Source organism: Melanaphis sacchari, unplaced genomic scaffold, assembly GCF_002803265.2.
Source record: "Melanaphis sacchari strain LSU unplaced genomic scaffold, SCAv2.0 Contig1_pilon_pilon, whole genome shotgun sequence".
Lineage (NCBI taxonomy): Eukaryota > Metazoa > Arthropoda > Insecta > Hemiptera > Aphididae > Melanaphis > Melanaphis sacchari.
Window position 1 is genome coordinate 5281408 of NW_020270976.1, and position 20902 is coordinate 5302309.

Genomic DNA, 20902 nt, shown 5'->3' on the forward strand with positions numbered 1-20902 from the left:
GTTCTATTATGAACGTTTACGTACGGACTCAATTACATTTTTTCGGAACTGCAATTTGATTATATGTATTAATGGTCACATAGTCATATTACTCATATTCATCCGTGCCAAAAAAATTCTAGAAAGAGATGTTCATTTTTTTTTAAGCTTATTATCAATGATAAGTGATAACAGGTAACACCTAACTGATACTAATTATCACCGGGTGTTAGATTTTACAGCCTTGTGGCTTGTATTTTCAATGAAAACATTAAAGTTTAATAAAAGTATAACAATTTAATAGCACAGAATATTAATATTTAGGAAATAAACGTCTTATGCTTATTCTATTATGTACAGAAATACTTTTTTTAAAGTAACTGATCTTTGCCGTGTTGCCTTGAGTAATATCGTGCTCAAGCGAAATGCAGGTCATAACAAATGGTCCAATATTAAGCATATAAAAGGGGCCAATGATCAGTATAAATCGCTGTTGTTTGCCAAATTTAGCCGTCAGATGAAACTAGCTATCAGGGGTATGTTTACAAACTGTTATTAGCAATTTCAATATAGATTACAGTTAATATTTTGCCCAACTTTGTGCCTATAGATCACCTACATACTTATCATATTATATAGACATTACATATAGTTTAATAATTGTTACACAGTTTTTATATATACAATAGAGTTTAGATATTCTTCACCCTCAGTAATCTGACATATTTTTAAGGCATCCATGAATAATTTTATTAACGAACTATGGCTCTAATTACTCAATGTAATTGAATCTTTGATAATGTCACTAGAATTTCAACAATAATTATAAACTTGGTGGTATGAATTACCAATATGTGTGTAATGAAAATAAATAAATTTTAATTTTTACCTCTAGTTATATACTAGGTTTTTTTAGTCACATAATATGTATTGAGTTAACAATACTACTTTGTTCTCTTATAAAAATAGTGTAACTAATATTTTAATTTATAATACATTAATATGATATAATACTTAAAAATGTTAAATTTTTGATGTCATGTATTTATGCCATGAGAAAATCTATCTATTTTTTTTTTATTAATTATTATCAGTTGTTTTTGGCATTGTTATTATTGTTATGGATGTATTTTTATTTTGTTTCTTTATAGTCAATACAATTTTCCATTGTCCATTTTATGTTCTATGCAATTAGCGGTTATGGTTTGTATTCTAACTGTAACACTAAGGTTAATACATTTACTTAAAACAGTTAAATTTTTCAAAAACATAAATTTAAGTACTTGAATTAAACTTAAAATTGATTCTCAAAATAAAAGGCAATTACAATACCTATGTTATATTTTATATGATTTACTCAATCAATATAAAAATAAATTCAACTAAAAATCACAATATTTATATCCAAAAAAATAAAATTTCAAACAATTTATCAAAAAAAAAAAAAAATAACTTTAATTAATACATTTTTTTTTCAGAACAAAATGATTCAAATCCTGAAACCAACTCTAAGTTGGCATCAATAATTGAAATGGCTAAAAAGAACAGTATGCCGAAAGATACTATCTTAAATACTATAAAAACACAAGTAAAATTTATCTAAGTTAATAAATCCAACAATTTTATTATTTTTCACATCTGATACTTTTTTGTTCTAATAGACTTTTAAGTTAAAATATTTTTTTTTAAATAAAAATTACTTATATAAATATTATTTAATTTTACACAAAGTGTAATTTTTCTTTACTTTATTAATAAGACCCTATTTATATTTAAACTAAAGTCATAATAATTTATTAATACATTATCTGATTAGTGATAAATATAAAAATTGATGGATGTTAAAAATATATATTAACTAATCAAAATATAATTCACTTCCTATCATTTTATAAATAATTTATTTTTCAGTCGAATAGTAAAGCAGATGTTCATTGGCATGAAATTAAAGGACCTAGAGGTTCAATTATACTGATTCAATCATTAACTGAGAATGTAAAACTACTAAAGCAAAATTTAAACACTTTAGTACGAAAATCAGGGTAAGAATTTAAAAATATAATAAACCATTTATTTAACAGATCACAATGTATATCTTAAAAAATGTTTTAAATAAACCTTATTACATTCTTAGCGGAATAATGAACATATTGGTTTTACAATGATGTTTTTCTTATTTATTTAATTTTCATTAATTATTTTATAGCTATTTTTAAATTGATTTTACCATGGCTTGTAAGTTAACATTTTATCAACGTTCTTTAAAATAACCAAAATTTAATTAAGTTAAAACTTCATCAAGTTTTCAATTTTAGTAGCTAAAGCTTAAAGGTTTAATTCAACGTTCATTAGTAATTCTTATAGCAATTTAAAATATATAAAAAAAATTATATGCACAACTTTTGTAGATATTTGAAGTTAAAATATTTAGAAAATTAGTAGATGTTTAAACAAAGTATAACAATTTTATTTTTGTTTTAGTTTTGTTGCAGTTTAAAAAATATTAAACATAGGTGCTTGAAACTTATTCCACTGTTATATATTTTATAATTTTCTATTCTGAATTAAATTTATAAAATATTTACATTGATTTTAAGCTATTTTTACCATAAACTTATTTATACTGTTTTATGGTATGTAAGTACTAAGTATTGACTTTGAAATTAATAACAATTAATATGCAATATTTTCAAAAACTAATTAAACATATTGTATAACCATTGATTTTATAAGAAATTAATATATTATATAATCAATTGTATAATTAACATAATTGCTCAGAATTGTTTTTTTGTGCACATTTATTTATCACTGAATTCAAATTTAACACATCTTTTATAATGAATCATTTTAATTTTTAAGACTAATAATATACTAGATAAAAATCCATAAGCGCAAGTTTCTTGAATATATTTTTCTTTAATTTATTATAATTATTGTTATAATTTATATTTTAATTTTTTATTGATTTTTTTATAATTTAAATTATTTTTAGAAAAAAAAACATAAGCTCCTAACATTTTTTATTTATGACAAGTTATCATAGTTTATTCCACTAATTAAAATATGTCAGTATATTAAATTTCTTGCCCCCTAAATTAAACGTTTTTAATAAATAATAAGTACATAGTTAAAAATTAATTCAATATGCATTTTATTACTTTCAAAGAACTGATAATTTTAAAGTATTTAGTTAGGAGGATGTCAGCAAAATAATTTTTTCTCTCAGATTTTTCATAATATTGATATATGCATTTATATAAAATTATTTTTTATGACTTGTGTCATCGTAAAATCATCTGTTACAAAAATTTTGAATTTTGAAGAATAGTTATTTTAAGATATTGATTTATTGGTTTTCTATTCAATTATTATGTGACTTTATATTCAACTTTAAAATCAATAAAATAATTTTTTAAATTTAAATTGATATTCTGAGACAATATTAAGACAAATCAATATTTCATACCTTTAAAAATATTATTCTTAATAATTTTTGTAATAAGTGATTTTACTCTAAGATAATTCGAAAGTATAAACAATTTATTTTGTGTGAATGCCTTTGTGTTGCACTGACATTCTCTTAATCCAACTCATCTATGTAATACTATTAATCATATTTTTTTTCTATTTTATTAAAAGGTTAGCATATTGTGATTCTGGAGCTAAGCATTTGTTTATTCATAAAGGAATCTTAATAGCTAAGCCATCATCAGATTTAACAAATGCAGCAGAAGATTGTATAGAACATGCAATTAATGCTGGTGCTGAAGAAGTAGAAACTGACTGTGATGATTTAGAACCTGGCCATTATAAGGTACTTTTTTAATTTTATCATTTATACTTATTATAGTCTTAAGTATTAACTCAGAGTTTAGTAGAATATTTTCTAGATAGTTAAGAAAAAATCATTTTAACTAGATATTTCAATACCTACAATTAGTTTGTCATGAATATTACTATCTTGTTATCAAAATAATATGTGCATTAATTAATATACGGTTATCTTAAAAGCTACTAAACCAATAAACACCAAATTATATTCACAATTCCCTTGAAATTCAGAATATTCATAACATCATTTTTAAAATTATATTGGTTGTTATAGGTTTAGAGTGGCTCACACATTAATTTTGTTTTGATTTATGAAAATCAAATATTTTTTTGCTTATTTACAGAGTTTCTCTTGATTACAAAATTAAAAAAGACTTTTTATAATCTAAGTATATAAATAGTAGTTTATATACTCAAAAACTATTTGACTGAATTTGATAAAAATTTCAAAACATTTTTTACAAATCACTTTAAATTATTAGGTACCTATACAAAATTATATTTTGATTTAAAAATGTGATCAACTATGTCGACAAATTGGGTATAAGCCAATTATATGTCAGCTAAGTGGCATGTCGCTATGTCGACAAACCGAGTTGTCAACTAGCCAGTAGCATGCTGCTCCAGTTTGAAATTAGTATATAATATTATTGCACTTATAGAATAACCGCGGAACATATCCGGCTGAAATAGCTATCTTTTTTTTATCAAACGCTGAACAAAATCTGTTTTCTCATTACTAATTTTTGTCATTTAATTAGTGAAATTTTATGATATAATTAATAAACCATTTTAAGTAAAAAACTGATTGAAAAAATAATTGAATATTAAGTAATTGCCACATCTATATTACAATACTGCAATCGTAGTATAATTGACTGATACAAAGTTAATAATATATTGTACATACAATAAAAAAAAGTTATCTTGTTTTTACCTTTCAGAAAATCTCGTTTTACCCTTACGAGGGGGAGGGGCAATTATTGTAAATGGTTACTAAATAAAAATAAATTTATCTCAATTATTTCCACGTTTCGTTAAATTATAAAAATATTAATATAATCATCAGTTTACCATAGCTATGTCCATGAAAGCTTTCAGGAAACACTTTCTGGCGACTCGAGGGGACGGGACACGTGCCTAAATTCGGTGACGCAACACACACTCCGTGTCTATGTCTCATAATAATTTGTACACGTATATTTATAACAATATTATCTTTAGTCGCGTGATTCTTTTCAGTCACAAGTAGCCGGCGACAAAGTATCTCGGCTGAAAACGCTCTATGTGTAGTTACTAGTTTACTACATACATACATACATACATACATACATACAACTATAGTATATATAATTACTATGTAATAAACTAAATACCGTAGTACTACTGAATAGTGCTCAAATTATAATCATTTATTAAGTTGAAAATTTTCTGTGAATTAACAAAATTAACATAAAAATATTTGACTAGTTGTATTTTTATACCTAACGGCTAACGTCAACAATTTTTATACATGGAATATATTTTCAGATCTAAGAAATTAAAAAAACATATTTAGGTGTTAATCTTTAATAAATTATTTTTTATTTTTTTGTAAAATACATATTAAACAACATTTGATTTTCACTAAAAAAAGATCAAGTACCTAAGTAAGTTGACTTCCGTGTGAACAAAAAATAGTTTTAAACCCATTTTCAATTTAATTTAAAGGACCATCCAATTTAAAAAGTCAATTATTATTTTATTACCGTTATATATAGCATAGAGTTAGCCAGTACAATGATACAATTAAAATTCGTTAGTGACTACAGTAGAGCCTCGATAGTTCAGACCCTAGATAATCCGGTATCCGGTGAATGCGGTAATCTGAACGGCATAAGTCCATTTGTTCATAAATAAAAAGTATTATTCAGAAAAAAATTACTATTATTATCAAGTTTTGTTATTATACACATTTTTTTTTTTTTTTTGAAATTCATTATGCCAAATTTATTTATTATTTTTGTAATTTAAAGTACAATCAATTTAAAGGTGGTGGAATTAAAAATAAAAATCTTAGTCATTTGAGTAGGTAATTTTGAAAACCATCCGGTAATCCGGATGAATTGGGCAACGCCCATTTGCGCCAAAAAAAAGGTATGTTTTTTTCTGACAGCCCATTTACGAAAACTTTACCTGGTATAATTTATTATAATAAAATAATATTTATTTCCTTGTATAATAATCAATACAATTTTGTATAATACAAATTATTTTAATTAATAATTAAGAAGTTGTGAAATGTAAATAGATTAATGTTTTATAAACATCAGACTCAAATTTAGGATTTGAAGGAAGAGATTTTTTATGAGCACGGTATTAACTTTTTCGTACAGCAGATACATTAGATATAGGTAGTAAAATCTGAATTTTTTATGTTGTTATTCATTTTAGTTAAAATATTTTTCCTAGAACGAATACTTATATCTTCAACAGCCACACGCTTATATGCTGCATATATATTTAAAATGCATAGATTTATAAAAATAACTTTTATACGTTTCAGACACGAGTACACGATGTCTTTTAAATATACAAATTAACCAATTCGTTAATGTAAAATGTTTACGCAGGTAAATTTGGCACAAACGGACTGTACCCAAAATAAATTAATTTTTTTGGCGCAAATGGGTAACCCCCGACGAATCGGTAATTCAGACGATACTCGGTCTTCGTCCGGCCTATCACGGTTAGGTTATAGTACTATAGTTTGTATTCGTTCTCTAGTCCGGTGATTTTTGAAAATGCGCGACGCCACAGATTCGTTCGCAGCGGCAGCAGCTGTGTATTATACACGGCAATATTTATCCATTTTTGGTTTAACGTAAAATAACTGTTAATAAACTTATTTTCTCTCGAATGAACTAATCAAATGTATTTAAGAGTACCTCATAATCTTTTTATTAGTATTATTATATCACATATTGATTTAATCTTTTAGAAAAAAATAACTTTTAAGTAAATTTTATTACGGAATTTGCCTTACATTCACTGCAGTAAATATGTGTAATATTGTTTTGACGATTGTGGCATCGAGTACTTATAGATTTTTAACGTCTAAACTGACTATTTTAGTTTTAACTCGTAGCTAATATTAGAAATTGCTAAAGGCTCTCATAATATTATCTAATTATTCTAACTTCTAATCTAATATAATATAATTGTTATTATTTCATTAATATTAAATTAAAATGTGATATAATTATACGAATAAAAAGATTATGAGATACTCTTAAATACATTTGGTTAGGTTATTCGAAAAATAATTAGTTCATTAGCAGTTACTTTACGTTAAACCGAAAATAGATCAATATTGCTGTAAATTATAATATAATACATGGCCGTCGCCGCAGCAAACGAATTGTGACGCGTCACGCGCAATGTTAAAAAATCACCGTAACTAGTGACTGGATAGTCATAAACGAATTTTAGTGGTAACATTTTTTTCGTCATAGTAATTACAATAATTTAAGCCAAAGAATATTTGATAAGTTGGATGGTTCTTTAATAATAATGATTTGGCACCAGAATTATACTTATTTTTATAAGAATTAAAGCTAAAGCATAAAATTGTTACATTAAAAAAAAACTAACTTAGGACCAATAGGTTAGGGCTTAACTACTAAATTGCTCGCCCTTAAACCAATCTCTGTGAAACCCACGAGCTCACTGCTCAGTTTTAGTTGGAATATAAGAGAAAATTCTTTTGAATTATACTCCGCGTCATGGGAATTTTGTGTTAATGTGCAATAGATAGATTTATTGTATTAAAAAAATAATATAGGCTTTGAAGTATACATATTTTCATTCGTAAAATATGACCACAAAATTAAAATCTCAAATTGATGCCTTGATTTTTAATCATAGATAATAATATATTTAATATTTTTGTAAATCTATAACATGGGATGAATCACCGGTAGTATATTAATAAATAATAATAAATTATAATTAATAATTATATATTATATACTATATACCATATTATTATGCATGAGTTTTTAATTTATAATTTAAAGCTGTAGTTTATAAAATTATAACTGTTTAGGCCAGAATCGTATTCCCTAAATGTTATAATTTTACGATATAGAAACAAGCATTTAGAATTCTCTAAAATCCATAAGAAATATTATATTATATTTTTAAATGATATTTTATGATAAAATTTGTTAATATTCTTTTAAAAGTATCCGATAAAAAATACTCAAATCATTGAGTATAATTTGAAAATTTAATTATGAAATAGAAAAATATAATTATTTTACTTTTTTGTTTCTTTTTAAAAACAGTAAATAGTTACAATATTTTGTTGCAAATTATGTTAGCTTAGTCATATTTAGTACGCCGTTCTGTTAAGATGTTTTTTTGTAAGCTGAAAGACAAATTTCATATCGGCAAACTCCTATTTGCTATATATTGTCTATGTATATTTTCGATTACTCTGCCGCTTTTCGTAATAAATAATATTAATTTTTACAATAATTTTCATCGTATTTTTATTTTTATTAATCATTTAATTATACTTTGGTACAAACATGCTAGTATGCCGTTCGTCGATAAAATGAGAAGACGCAATTAATACCAATATTTTAATACTGTGTATCTTACATTCTTATATTACTTGTTACAGCAAAATATTTCGGTGTAATACTGTAGCGTCTTTTTAGTAACTTAAATTATTCACAAAAATAATATTTAACTATTGAAAAATATAGCTTTGTGTTAATATAAAATACACCATATTATTAGTATATTTATTTCATAAGTATTAGTTATAACTTATAACTTATGTATTATAGAGTATAGAAAGAATATAGTGTTGATTAAAAATCATTAATAGCCATTAATTACTATTTTTTAATATACTTATATTATCATTAATTTTTGCTTCACAATGTAGATCGTTAAAAAATTAATTTAATCGAATTTAGTTTAAATTAAATGCATAGATTTATAGTTGGTTTGATTATATAACTTTTTAGGTTACAGGTCAAAATTCCAATTTATTTTATCGTCAAGGTGACTTTATTTTATCAGTTAAGTAGTTTGTGTTGTAGCGTGGATTTAAACGTAAGATTGAATTAATAGCTATACTATATTAAAATTATCTACTATGAAGTGTATATTATGCTTATGTATTAATGTACACCAGCATCAATTTTTTATTTTTCTTAAAACACGTTGTACGTTTTTGAGTGATACCTACCTCATTTAAACTCTTAGTTAACAAAAAAATTTATGTACTTTGAAAAAAGGTAATGTTTGTACCTACAATAAATCTTATATATCTGAAGATTCTGCTATAATAATAATAATTCTTCCCTACATTTTGGTTCGAACCGCTATCGAATCACAATGTAATGTGAAAGTAAAATTTGTTGCTATCGTTACGTTGTATATTTTATTGATTTTTTGGACGTACATGCCTGCGTACGCCTGTTGGCCGGCTGTATCTCGTCATCATGGCAACGAACAAATTATTATTAATGGTCCATTAGATTATTATTTTATTCTCAGAACTTGTACCGAAAACTCGTCCTACAATATACCCTAACGATTTTTATCGTTTTGTTTAATATTATAATAAAATATAAGTATAGTGTTGTATCGTACTGCCATATATTATATCATTATAGATTATATCTACTCGAATAATATAATGTTATAATATCTGAGATTAACTGAATATTGAATATAAATGTAGTATGTTATTCACTGTGGAAAAAAATCTCAGTTAAAAAATCCCTATTATAAAAACTAAATCAATGTATATACTTGTTTAATAATAATTGGACTAAGATTTAAATGCCTTAAAAACTATTAAAAAAAAACCAAAAATTCCATAAAAACTGAGAATTCAACTCATTATGTATATCTTAAATGACCGAAATTTTTTGATAGGCGCCCAGGCAAGAAGAAAACTATGGTTAAGCTTTTGACATGTTTAAAATTTCTTTATCTTATTTAGGTTAACAATAATACAAAAATAAAATACTAAACTTATGCACATCCAATATTTAATTAAATGTAACGCGTGTCTATCGAATTATTGTTTTCATTTATTTATAATATATATTTTTTAATTATTAGCAAAAATTAATATTATTTTTAAGGAATATTTTTATATTCAATTTAGGTGATATTATTAATATATAACCAAGGACAAATTGGGCAATTAGATAATTCTCTATGATTAATGGTCCCACGTATTAGTTAATAGTGCTAGTAAAATAGTAAGAGTAAATAAAGTTATACACAAATTTATTTTTCTTTCTATACTAAAAGTAAAAAGTATAGAAGTCTTTATTCTTTAAAAATTAATTGATGTGCGACACGTGTGGCAAATGATGCAGTCATTACTCTTTGAGAAATTTAAAAATGTGTAGTTTTAGTATGGTATATATTGGTACAAGTTTAATGATATAAAATATTACATTATGTGTTAGTGTTTCACAAAAAATAAATTTCAAACGGTATTGTATGTCGAATTGTTTAAGGCAATGAGCGATGACTGATAATATTATTTAAAGAAGAACGATTATAGTATTTAAAAACGCAGAATTCTACGAGAACTGCTCTCTACATAATAGTATTATGTATTTCAATATATACTAGCTATATTACTTATATATTTTTTCTATTTTATTCCATTATATTTTAGTTGAAATATAAAATACAGTATAAACACAATTACAATGATAAATTTTATAATTTTTTAATCTTTAATTCTGGACATATTTATGTTTAAATTTTAAAAACTGAAAATATGATTTAATTTATGTTTCAAAGTTAACGTAAATTCAATATCGATAAGATTTGTACTCTTCATTATGCGTAAATATCAAAAATATGTACCATAGAATTAAAAAAGTAAGTTATGATTGCTCACTATATAAAAATAATCTTTGTAATTATTATGTTCTAAATGTTCTAATATTTATTATTTGATTTTAATATTTATTTATTTTTAAACGATTTTATCTGATATATTTCTCCTAATTTTTAGAGTAATAATGTAATCTATAACTAATGGCAACTATTTAAATAAATAAAAAATGTTCGATTTTTTAACTCAAAAATAAATTTATGCGTGGCCAGCATTTAGCAACCTATGATCTAGGAGTTGAAAAAATAAACTATAAACACGATTACGAGTCTCAAGGAATTTATTATATTAACTTTTATTGAAAGTGATTCAGTAGTTTTTGAGTCTATAAAAAAATATTCATTTTTATATAATATGTATGTACATATTATTATAATCTCGTCGTCACTGTTTTTTTTTTTTTTTTTACGGCACAGCGTCTCGTTTGAGAGCCATTAAAAATATCGTTACCAAGACGCCGAAAATATAATATTAATGAATACGTTGAATGCGTACAATGTGGCGCCGATCGATAGCAACGTCGCGTCGGTAGGCACATGCGTCGTTTCCCTGGTGACGCTGGCGAAGGTTCAAGGACTAATGATATTTCACTTTTCTCCTTGTGGCTCACGGTACCCGAAAAATAACGATCAACATCGGCCGTTGACACCCGCTGTTTAAATAATATTATAATATGCGTATGTTAGCCGGTTTTGTACAATAAATACGCTATAACTGTGTTTTTTCGTGTAGGCCTAACTGACTGCGTTTGGGGTCTCGTAATTCGTAGAGCATACACGTGTACACAGCTGCATACCGTATATTATATTAACACATTATCATAAATTATAATTTATAAGTTATAACACGAGTTTTTGACAATAGAAGAATTGAAAAGAAAAAAATCCTGTTTTAATGCCATGAGCTAGTGTGTATTGTATTTTATTTAAAATACAAATAATGATAGTATGTGCGCGCGTCAGCATTTGATGATATAAGTAAACATAATATATTATATTATAGTTTATACATTTACGCTCTACGGAGCGATCCATTTAACATAACACTATTATCTCAAAAAATAATTTTTTTACGTAGTTTAAAGTTATTACTTATTACAAAACTATATTTTATTGTTAATAATGATAAAAATGTTAAAAAATATTTTCAACAATGTTAATAATTTTTAAATGATGTGTGTCTAACGAAATAAAAATCACTTACGATATAGTTCAGCGGTCAAGCATAATAATGATGTATATAATTAATAATTATCAATAAATTGCACTGCATATGTATACGATTTACCGGCCAACAGTGCGCAAATATATTAAAATAAATATTTTGTTTAAGTATAATAAATAATAATACTGTATACTGACTATACTGTATACTTCGAAAATTCTAGTTCAACACAATATTAAGCACTACGATGTTATTTTATATTTATCTTATTTATAATACAAAAGAATCGAATGACCGAGCATACTACGGGTTGCAGTTTCTCAAAAATTATATACTTGGTTGACAAATAAGTTATGACAATGCTTTTTGTAAAATCACATTTAATTCAACTCATGTTGTGCGTGCAGTATTGCGTTATATGTATTAAGCTTTTTTTAAGTAAAAAATAACAATTCATTTTTTAATAATAACGATCTTTATTTTACTGAATGTTAATGTAAAATTTTCTAGTATCATACTAATTTATCGGTTTTGGGTTTTGTAATCTAAGTATTAACAATTCAAAGATAAATACAAAAACTAAAGATATAAATAATAAATAAAAGTGAAAAAATGAAAAAATGAAAATGGTAGTGGTTATTAAGTCATCAACGCAACCTAATTATACTCATACTTAAAAACATAATTCAAAAGCACAAATTTTCTCGAAGATACAATATAGGAATGAGACCTTAACTGATGCATTCCTTGTATTAAAAAATCTATAGGTAAAAAATCCTACGAGCCATTTCTAAGTAATAGTTTACTGGTACATACGTCATAGTCGTCATACGCTATATATAGTTCTTATTTCTAATAACTGTATTTATATTTTTCAAATTATGTTTAACATATGCCAATCATTAAAATACATCAAAATCAACCAATTATTATTATATTTTATGAGATTTTCTCAAATGTAATCTATTTAAATTATTGACACGCTTGCATTTTGATAGCTCAGTGATCGGAATTTATCTATTCTCAGTAACTAATTATTACATTCTGATTACATAAACGATTCCGAATGTTAACGTCCGCTTTTTTAAGTTTTTATAATGGGTAACAAATTGTTAAATTTTAATTATTTAAATAATACTTGTATAACAATATATTTATACATTTTATATTTTCTTACGGCTAACGGGCTAAAGTTACAATTACCGAGTTCTAATATTTTAAAACAGATAAAATTGTTAACTTAATATAATAGGTCAATTCTCTGTTATAATATTTAAGCTAATTGTACAAAATTGATTATACTGAACGAAAATTAATCACGCTATATACGTTTACAAGACAGAAACAATATGTCCTCTCAAATGCGTTGTAATTGATAAGAAATTAATAAATTAAATTATATTTATGTTATTATATTGAACATCTAAAAAATAAAAATACTTTACAAGTAAAGATCTGCTCTTTATTGTTTGATGTTAAAATTTAATTATTTTCCCATTATAATAATAGGTATATATAATAAGCTGCCTTAAATTGGCGTTTGTCTGTTAAAGGCATATATTACCATTTTTAAAGAATATTTACAAACGAAATAAAAATTCCTGTTAATATTAAATTCAACTAGCTAAGACACTTTATAAGACCATAAATAAATATTTCGATATTTGGATACAATATTTTAATAAAAATTGTGATAATTTCGTACGCCTATCTATTGTAATTTTGAAAAAAAAAAGTAATATTGTTTTCGTAAAGTTGGGTCTGCACCACCGAAGGCACGCAGAAGAATGTATATTGGCGATGGGTTTACGGTTTACGACCTGTGTCTAGGGGGGAGGGGTATCATCGTTCAATCAATTGTTACATTTTAACAAAGACGCATTTTGTATGTGTCCTTGGAGTTATCGTTACGGCGTTGGCAATGCTATATTTCGGTGTCTATTGTAATACAATATAAATGCGAGTGCGTAAACACGATTGCCAGCCCATGTGTAAGGATGAGCCCACTGCGAACGTGTGTCGTAGTCAGTAATCATGAAATACGGTTTGCATGGAAATAGTATATGTAAGAGACATAGAAAAAACATCAAGGAGAAAGAATATTATATTTACTTAGTTTAACACAGCTACAACCATTTACCGAAATAATTTCATATTTACTAAGAATATCATATAAATTACATATTACATAGGTTAAAATTAAATTATTCAGTATGACAATATGAAAGTTCAACAAAATACAATAGAAGTTATTCCAACGAAAATGCTTAACAATTTTCACGATGAAACAAAAAAAAAAAAAAAAACCTCGATATTAAAATTATTTATGAGATGTAACGTAAAAAATTAAAAAAATTAAAAGTAATTATTTATTTTTACGGTATACATTATTTCTTCGAATTAAATTAATTATTAATATAAATGTTTGTTTAAAAATGTTTATAGCGGAAACGAATTTTTTCTTTTATATCGATTATAATTATTTATAGTTATAAAAGAACCTTAGTAAATACTAAATACAGTCTGATTTAGTGTATTATATATTTCATTACATTAGTAGTAATTTTAAATATTCTTTTGAAAAAGATTATTTAGGATTTTAGGAAAAATGACTGTAATCATATAATTATACTTTAATAAATTCTTAAGCTTAAAAATTGGGTTTTTTTTGCACAGTTGTTATTTAAAAAAATATCTATTATTACTTTTTAGTTATAACTTTTCATTTTTTCAAATAATATAGCTAATTCTATTTTATAGAACGTTCATGCTGAATAATTTAATTTTAACCTATGTAGTTTACATAATATTCTTTGTATATATAAGATTATTTCGATATTTAGGTGTAGCCGTGTTAAAAAAAAAATAAGTATAATATTCTTTCTCCTCAATGCTTTCTCTATAACATCTTTCAAAGACACTGTTTCCATGTAAACCGCATTCCACAATTATTAACTACGACGCACACGTACGTAGTGGGCTCATCCTTACGCGAGCACAGCTACATTGTATTATAATAAAATACCGAAATATAACAGTGCCGACGCCGTAACGATAAACCCAAGGACACACATCCAAAATGCGTCGTTGTTAAAACGTAACGATTGATTTAATGATGATACCCCCCTCCCCGACACAGGTCGTGAACCCCTCGCCTATACACATTATTCTGTGTGCCTTCGGTAGCGCGGACCCCACTTTACGAAAATATTATTACTTTTTTTCCTCAAAATTATAATAGGCATCTTTACACAATCACTTCAAACATCGCACGAGATTATTACAATTTTTATTAGAATATTCAGTCGTTATTGATGTAATGGTGTCTGTAGGTTCTTGTGAAATTCTAGCCGTGATCCGTTTTTCTAATGTGAATGCGGGCATATTAATCGTGCCACAAACCAAAGTATTTACCCAAAATATTAATTATTTATTATCTTGGCGAAGATTACTATTGTTCTCAACAGTAATATGTGTTAAACATGTTATTTGAGATTATTGACACCATAACTTAATGTTTCTTCTTTAGTTGTACGTGACGTAAATGGGTCTTGTTTATTAATTGGATATAAATTCTATATAATTTCCCATCGCAATTACTATTTACGATAAGATAAAATAAATTCAAGACAATTGGATCAGTGTACGAGCATTGACGTGCGAAATTAAAATTAAGTCGTATCGTAATATTATTGGATATTAGGAAATCTTCGGAACTCTTAAAATTATTTTAAATTGTCGATAATTTTGAATTAGTAAACTAAACAACGTTTTTAATAATATCATTAATTGCCGAAACTATATGTATCAATATCACAGTTGTCATTTACGCCAAGGTTGAATCGCGTATGATCAATACACAAACACACACACCCAACTGTAGAATTTAATAATAAATCGTGTATGATAAACGCACGCACACAACTATAGAATTCAGTAAAAAACGCGTATGATCAACATACACACACACACACACACACACACAGGTCGTACAACGAGCTAATAGTTGGGCACCACTTTGTTGTATACGCCGATCAAATCGAACACACAAAATAAGTTAATACTTGAATTATTATCAATCTTTTCTTACAGTGGTCAAGTCCCACGACCATCGCAGAAGCGTCCACGTTATTATTTTTTCTCTTCTTTTTTTACATAATTTCCCTACTTAATATTGACAATTTGTTCTACTTAAAATTACTTACTACTTACTAAACTAAAATATTATTTCTATTTTTTATGGTATTAACATTTTTCGATTTATTCAACATTTACTATATTACATAAACATATATTTTTTGTTGATAGAGAAAAACGACCTACTTAGAATATAAATTAAATTATCATTATTTCCTAATACTACACATTATATAACACTGTTTGGTGAAAATTACAACTTGTTATATACAAGCATTTTCTGGTCTACAGTAAATAATAAAATCCATTTACCGAAATCTAGGAATCTAGATGAAAATTGCTTAAAAATTGATTCATTATTTGTAAATTGTAATGCTTATATTTATATAATATCTATCATGGCCGTTCGAGTATTTTTTTTCTTTTGAATTCGCTTCATGCTGAATATGAATTGTTGGTAGATGTTTTAAACATTTTTTTTTGATTGAGCAACTGCTAAACGGTCGTATAGCAACAATAGCCATTGTTGCTATTGATTATTTCTCCCTTTCAGTTTTTGCTTTCGTTTTTTCTTTTTGTATAATACGCGCAACTCGTTGCAATAACGCGTTTTCGCTTTTATATTCTTCTCGTATGATTCAAGTACGTTCCATCTATATACATCAAGGCCCAAGGGTAGCAACGGCCGAACAGCGTATATAGTGTATTGATCGTTTGGTTGCTTAGTAACACTCTCATTTTCGCCGTTAGCAACTAAATAATACAATAAGTTGTTCGGCCGTTGCTACGCTTATACCCTTTATACCCTTGTATACAGATGGCACGTACTTGAATAATACGAGAAGAATATAAAAGCGAAAACGCGTTATTGCAACGAGTTGCGCGTATTATACAAAAAGAAAAAACGAAAGCAAAAACTAAAAGGGAGAAATAATCAATAGCAACAATGGCTTGTTGCTATGCGACCGTTTAGCAGCTCCTCAATCAAAAAAAAATGTTTAAAATATCTACCAACAATTCATATTCAGCATGAAGCGAATTCAAAAAAAAAAAAAAAAAAAATACTCGAACGGCCATGATAGATATTATATAATTATAAGCATTACGATTTACAAATAATAAATCAATTTTTAAGCGATTTTCATCTAGATTCCTAGGTTTCGGTACATGGATTTTATTATTTACTGTAGACCAGAAAATGCTTGTATATAACAAGTTGTAATTTTCGCCAAACAGTGTTATATAATGTGTAGTATTAGGAAATAATAATAATTTAATTTATATTCTAAGTAGGTCGTTTTTCTCTATCAACAAAAAATTTATGTTTATGTAATATAGTAAATGTTGAATCAATTGAACAATGTTAATACCATAAAAAATAGAAATAATATTTTGGTCTAGTAAGTAGTAAGTAACGCAACACGCGCGTTATAACACCCTATTTTCGCGGTATTCTGGGACCACAGTTTATATATAACACAACTATATAAATAAAATTGCTAATTTGGCTATAATGCGTTACAATCGGTAAAATACTAAAATAGGCAATATCTATTCTATTCAATAAAAAGATCTATGTTTACATTTTGAAATACGATTATGACAATTAGCAAAATAAATAAATTTGATTTTTATAATATATTACTGATAAATCTTTTGGTTTTTATCAATGACGAAATTGTGAATACGGCCTCTTTAATAAGTAAAATCGGCTATTTTTTAGACTTCAAAAACATTAAATTGGGAGTATAGGAAGTCTGTTGTTTAATAACTTGTTACATCTATCATATTTCTGAACCCACGGCATACGATATTATATTTTACTCTTCGCTTACCTCTACTGCTTGTGGGCTATAAAATAATGTTTATTAAATAACAGGTTTTTATTCACACTGTTTGGGTTCTGACGCCCTTTTGCCTGCCTCTTCAGCATTAATTTGTAATAAATAATAGATATAAAGTTTTATATTTTATATTCATACAAACAGAACGGTAACTTATAAAAACAAAATACATTTATTTAAATTACTAAAATCCTATTATCTACCTATAAAATAATACTCCTTTTTATAAAAATTTTATGTATGAACATTTATTATTCATTTCATCTTTTTCCGAGCTAACATTGCACTTAATATTTTACAGTAATTTATAAAGGCGATCTCAATTAATAAATATATTTGTCACTTAAATCAGAAAAATATTTATTTAAAAAAAAATAATGGATTGTTATGAATATCTATAGTATCTATAGTTATATAATATAATAATTAATAACATATTATAGTTATGTATACGCGTGCTTCCATACTATTTTAGTTTGAATAGTAATTTGTTTAATATTAAGATTAACTATAGACTTTAAAAACAGTTGAACTTAATTATTATCACTGTCTACTATAATTATTTGTACTTATAACTTATAAGTGACTAGGTGAGGTAATAATGTAATACACGTAGGTATACGTACTATTAGGTAAATATATAATGATAAAAACGAAAAGTAATCAAATAGTATTCAAGATGTCAGTTTGTTTATTTATAGATGACAGAATTAGAGTCCATGTGTATTGATGTATACAATAAATTGTAATAGCAAGTAGAAAATTTAAGTATGAAATATTATGTAGTAGGTTGTATAGGAACATTCAAATGAATACAGTAAATTTGTCGAATAAAAAAAATATTGTATATTTTTATGATAAAAATATTTTATATTTATTTTTCTTATCTTGTCCATAAGCTAAAAAATATAATTTTAAAGAATCCTGGAAAATAAAATAAAGAAAAAACAATTTATTACAAAAATAATTATTTATTTTGCTCATTATATATTATATTAGTACATAATTTTTTTTTTTCATTATCGTTAAGTATATATTATTATTTATTCTTTTAAGTATTGATTCATATTTTAATTATAAAAAAAAAAAGTAATACCTAGTAACTAGGTAGATCCAGAGGCGGATTGGATTATCGGGATTCGGGTATTTTTCTACAGGCTATGTTATAATAATTTTATAATATTTTTAAATGTAATGTTTTCTCCAAAAAATTATTCAACTTATTGTATTACTAAGGCCCGTTTCATATGCGCGCGTTTTTAGTTTACATTAAATAAATTCATACGCATCATTTCGGCGATGGCGCGTTTTCCTCCTCGGAGTAGCACGTAATAAGTTATTCATTATACACAAAAAACGCAGGCATACGATACGCGCTCGCGCGCCCATGTGAAACGAGCCTACTAGTAAAATAAACTACATTCATAGCAATATTACACAACATAATATCATGTAATATGCTAATTGATCGTTTAATTTATATTGAACATATTCATCACAGTGATCCACTGTACAGCAAAGCGGTACCCACATGACCAGCTTTATTTGTTGGAATTCATATAAATTAAATTATTTATTAATGCTATGTTAAGAATACATAAGATATGTAACCATGTAGATACTGCAAAATTTGGTAAAAAAATAAATCATAAATTAGATATCATAAAACGTATTTATGCAGGTAAAATTTTCGAAAATTCTTTGATCATACTCAAATTATATGAATTATTCATGTTATGTTGATAAATGATTATAATATATTATTATAATTTTGGTTTTTTTTCGAATACCAACGCTTTAAATATGTTTAGTCTCAAGACATTATACAAAGCACTTAATTAAAAAATTCAGACGTGCGAGTCGTAACAGTAATCAAAAATTAAAATTCCTTATAGCAACATTTTTATTTATAACTTTTTAAATATACTAATAATGTACAAAATACAGCTTATCAGGCCGTTAAAACGCCATTAATTGTTTTGCTTTTTTTATTGATTAACTAGATAGCTAGGTTAAAATGTTTATATTTATTAAATATTTTTTATTTTGTTTACAGTTTCTTTGTGAACCAAATGATATTGCCAAAGTTCGGACCAATCTAGAAAAATATAAATACGACATATTGCATGCTGAAGAGGAACACTTGCCGCTACAAAAAGTATCATTAAGTGAAATAGAATACGAACATTTAGTAAAATTCATTAATAACGTTCAAGGATTACCGGACGTCATTCAAGTTTATGATAATGTAAATTAATTTAATGATGTAAAATTGTTAAGTGCAAGGTAATACAAACTTGTTAATAAATATAGTTAATTCACGTGGCATTTTTATTTATTTTTTTAAACAAAATGATTACTTTATATTCATAAATGCTTCAGATTCTGAATTGAGTGAGTAATGCATATTATACTGATGTATTATTTTAAAGTTATTCTGTTTACGTTTTTTCAACTTGAGTATAAAAAAAGTGATCTAAAAGTTTTTCATTTATTAATTATAAATTTAATCTAGTTGTTTCATTTGAAATGTTATCAAATGATAACTTATCATTTAGTTTTATAAGTTTATAACGCTTTACGCATAAAGAAAAACTATCATCAAATTTCGAACGAATAAACGATTAAGCATGTATGATTTATTTTTAATAATAAAAAAATAAATCTAAGTACATACGTTTTATCGAAAAAAAAACAAATTATATAAAAAATAAATTCATAAAAATAATAATACTGAAAACGAGTTTAAGTTATGTATATAGCAACAATCGTTATGAAATACCACTTATAAAGTATATTGATATAATAATATGCATTTTGAAAATACTATAATTTTTTATTTTAGTTTTTTATTTTTATGGATAAGTACCTACACTTATACTAATTACAATTATTATTTACATGGCATTATTTACTATTTAGTACACACATACATAAGTTAATTTTTCTTAAAATTATTTATTTAGTCACCATTATATATTACTTATGACTTTTCAAGAAATAGAAATAGATTTAAATA

At 25.4% G+C, this 20902-nt stretch overlaps 1 protein-coding gene across 1 annotated transcript; it reads left to right on the forward strand.

Annotated features, from left to right (window-relative positions):
* Nucleotides 1-207: 207 nt before the first annotated feature.
* LOC112593220 (translational activator of cytochrome c oxidase 1) lies at nt 208-20211 on the forward strand. Its single transcript, XM_025337570.1, has 5 exons — nt 208-515; nt 1458-1567; nt 1891-2021; nt 3622-3796; nt 19940-20211. The coding sequence occupies exons 1-5, from the start codon at nt 332-334 to the stop codon at nt 20138-20140; spliced, it is 801 nt and encodes a 266-aa protein (XP_025193355.1). The 5' UTR covers nt 208-331; the 3' UTR covers nt 20141-20211.
* The last annotated feature ends 691 nt before the right edge of the window (nt 20212-20902 follow it).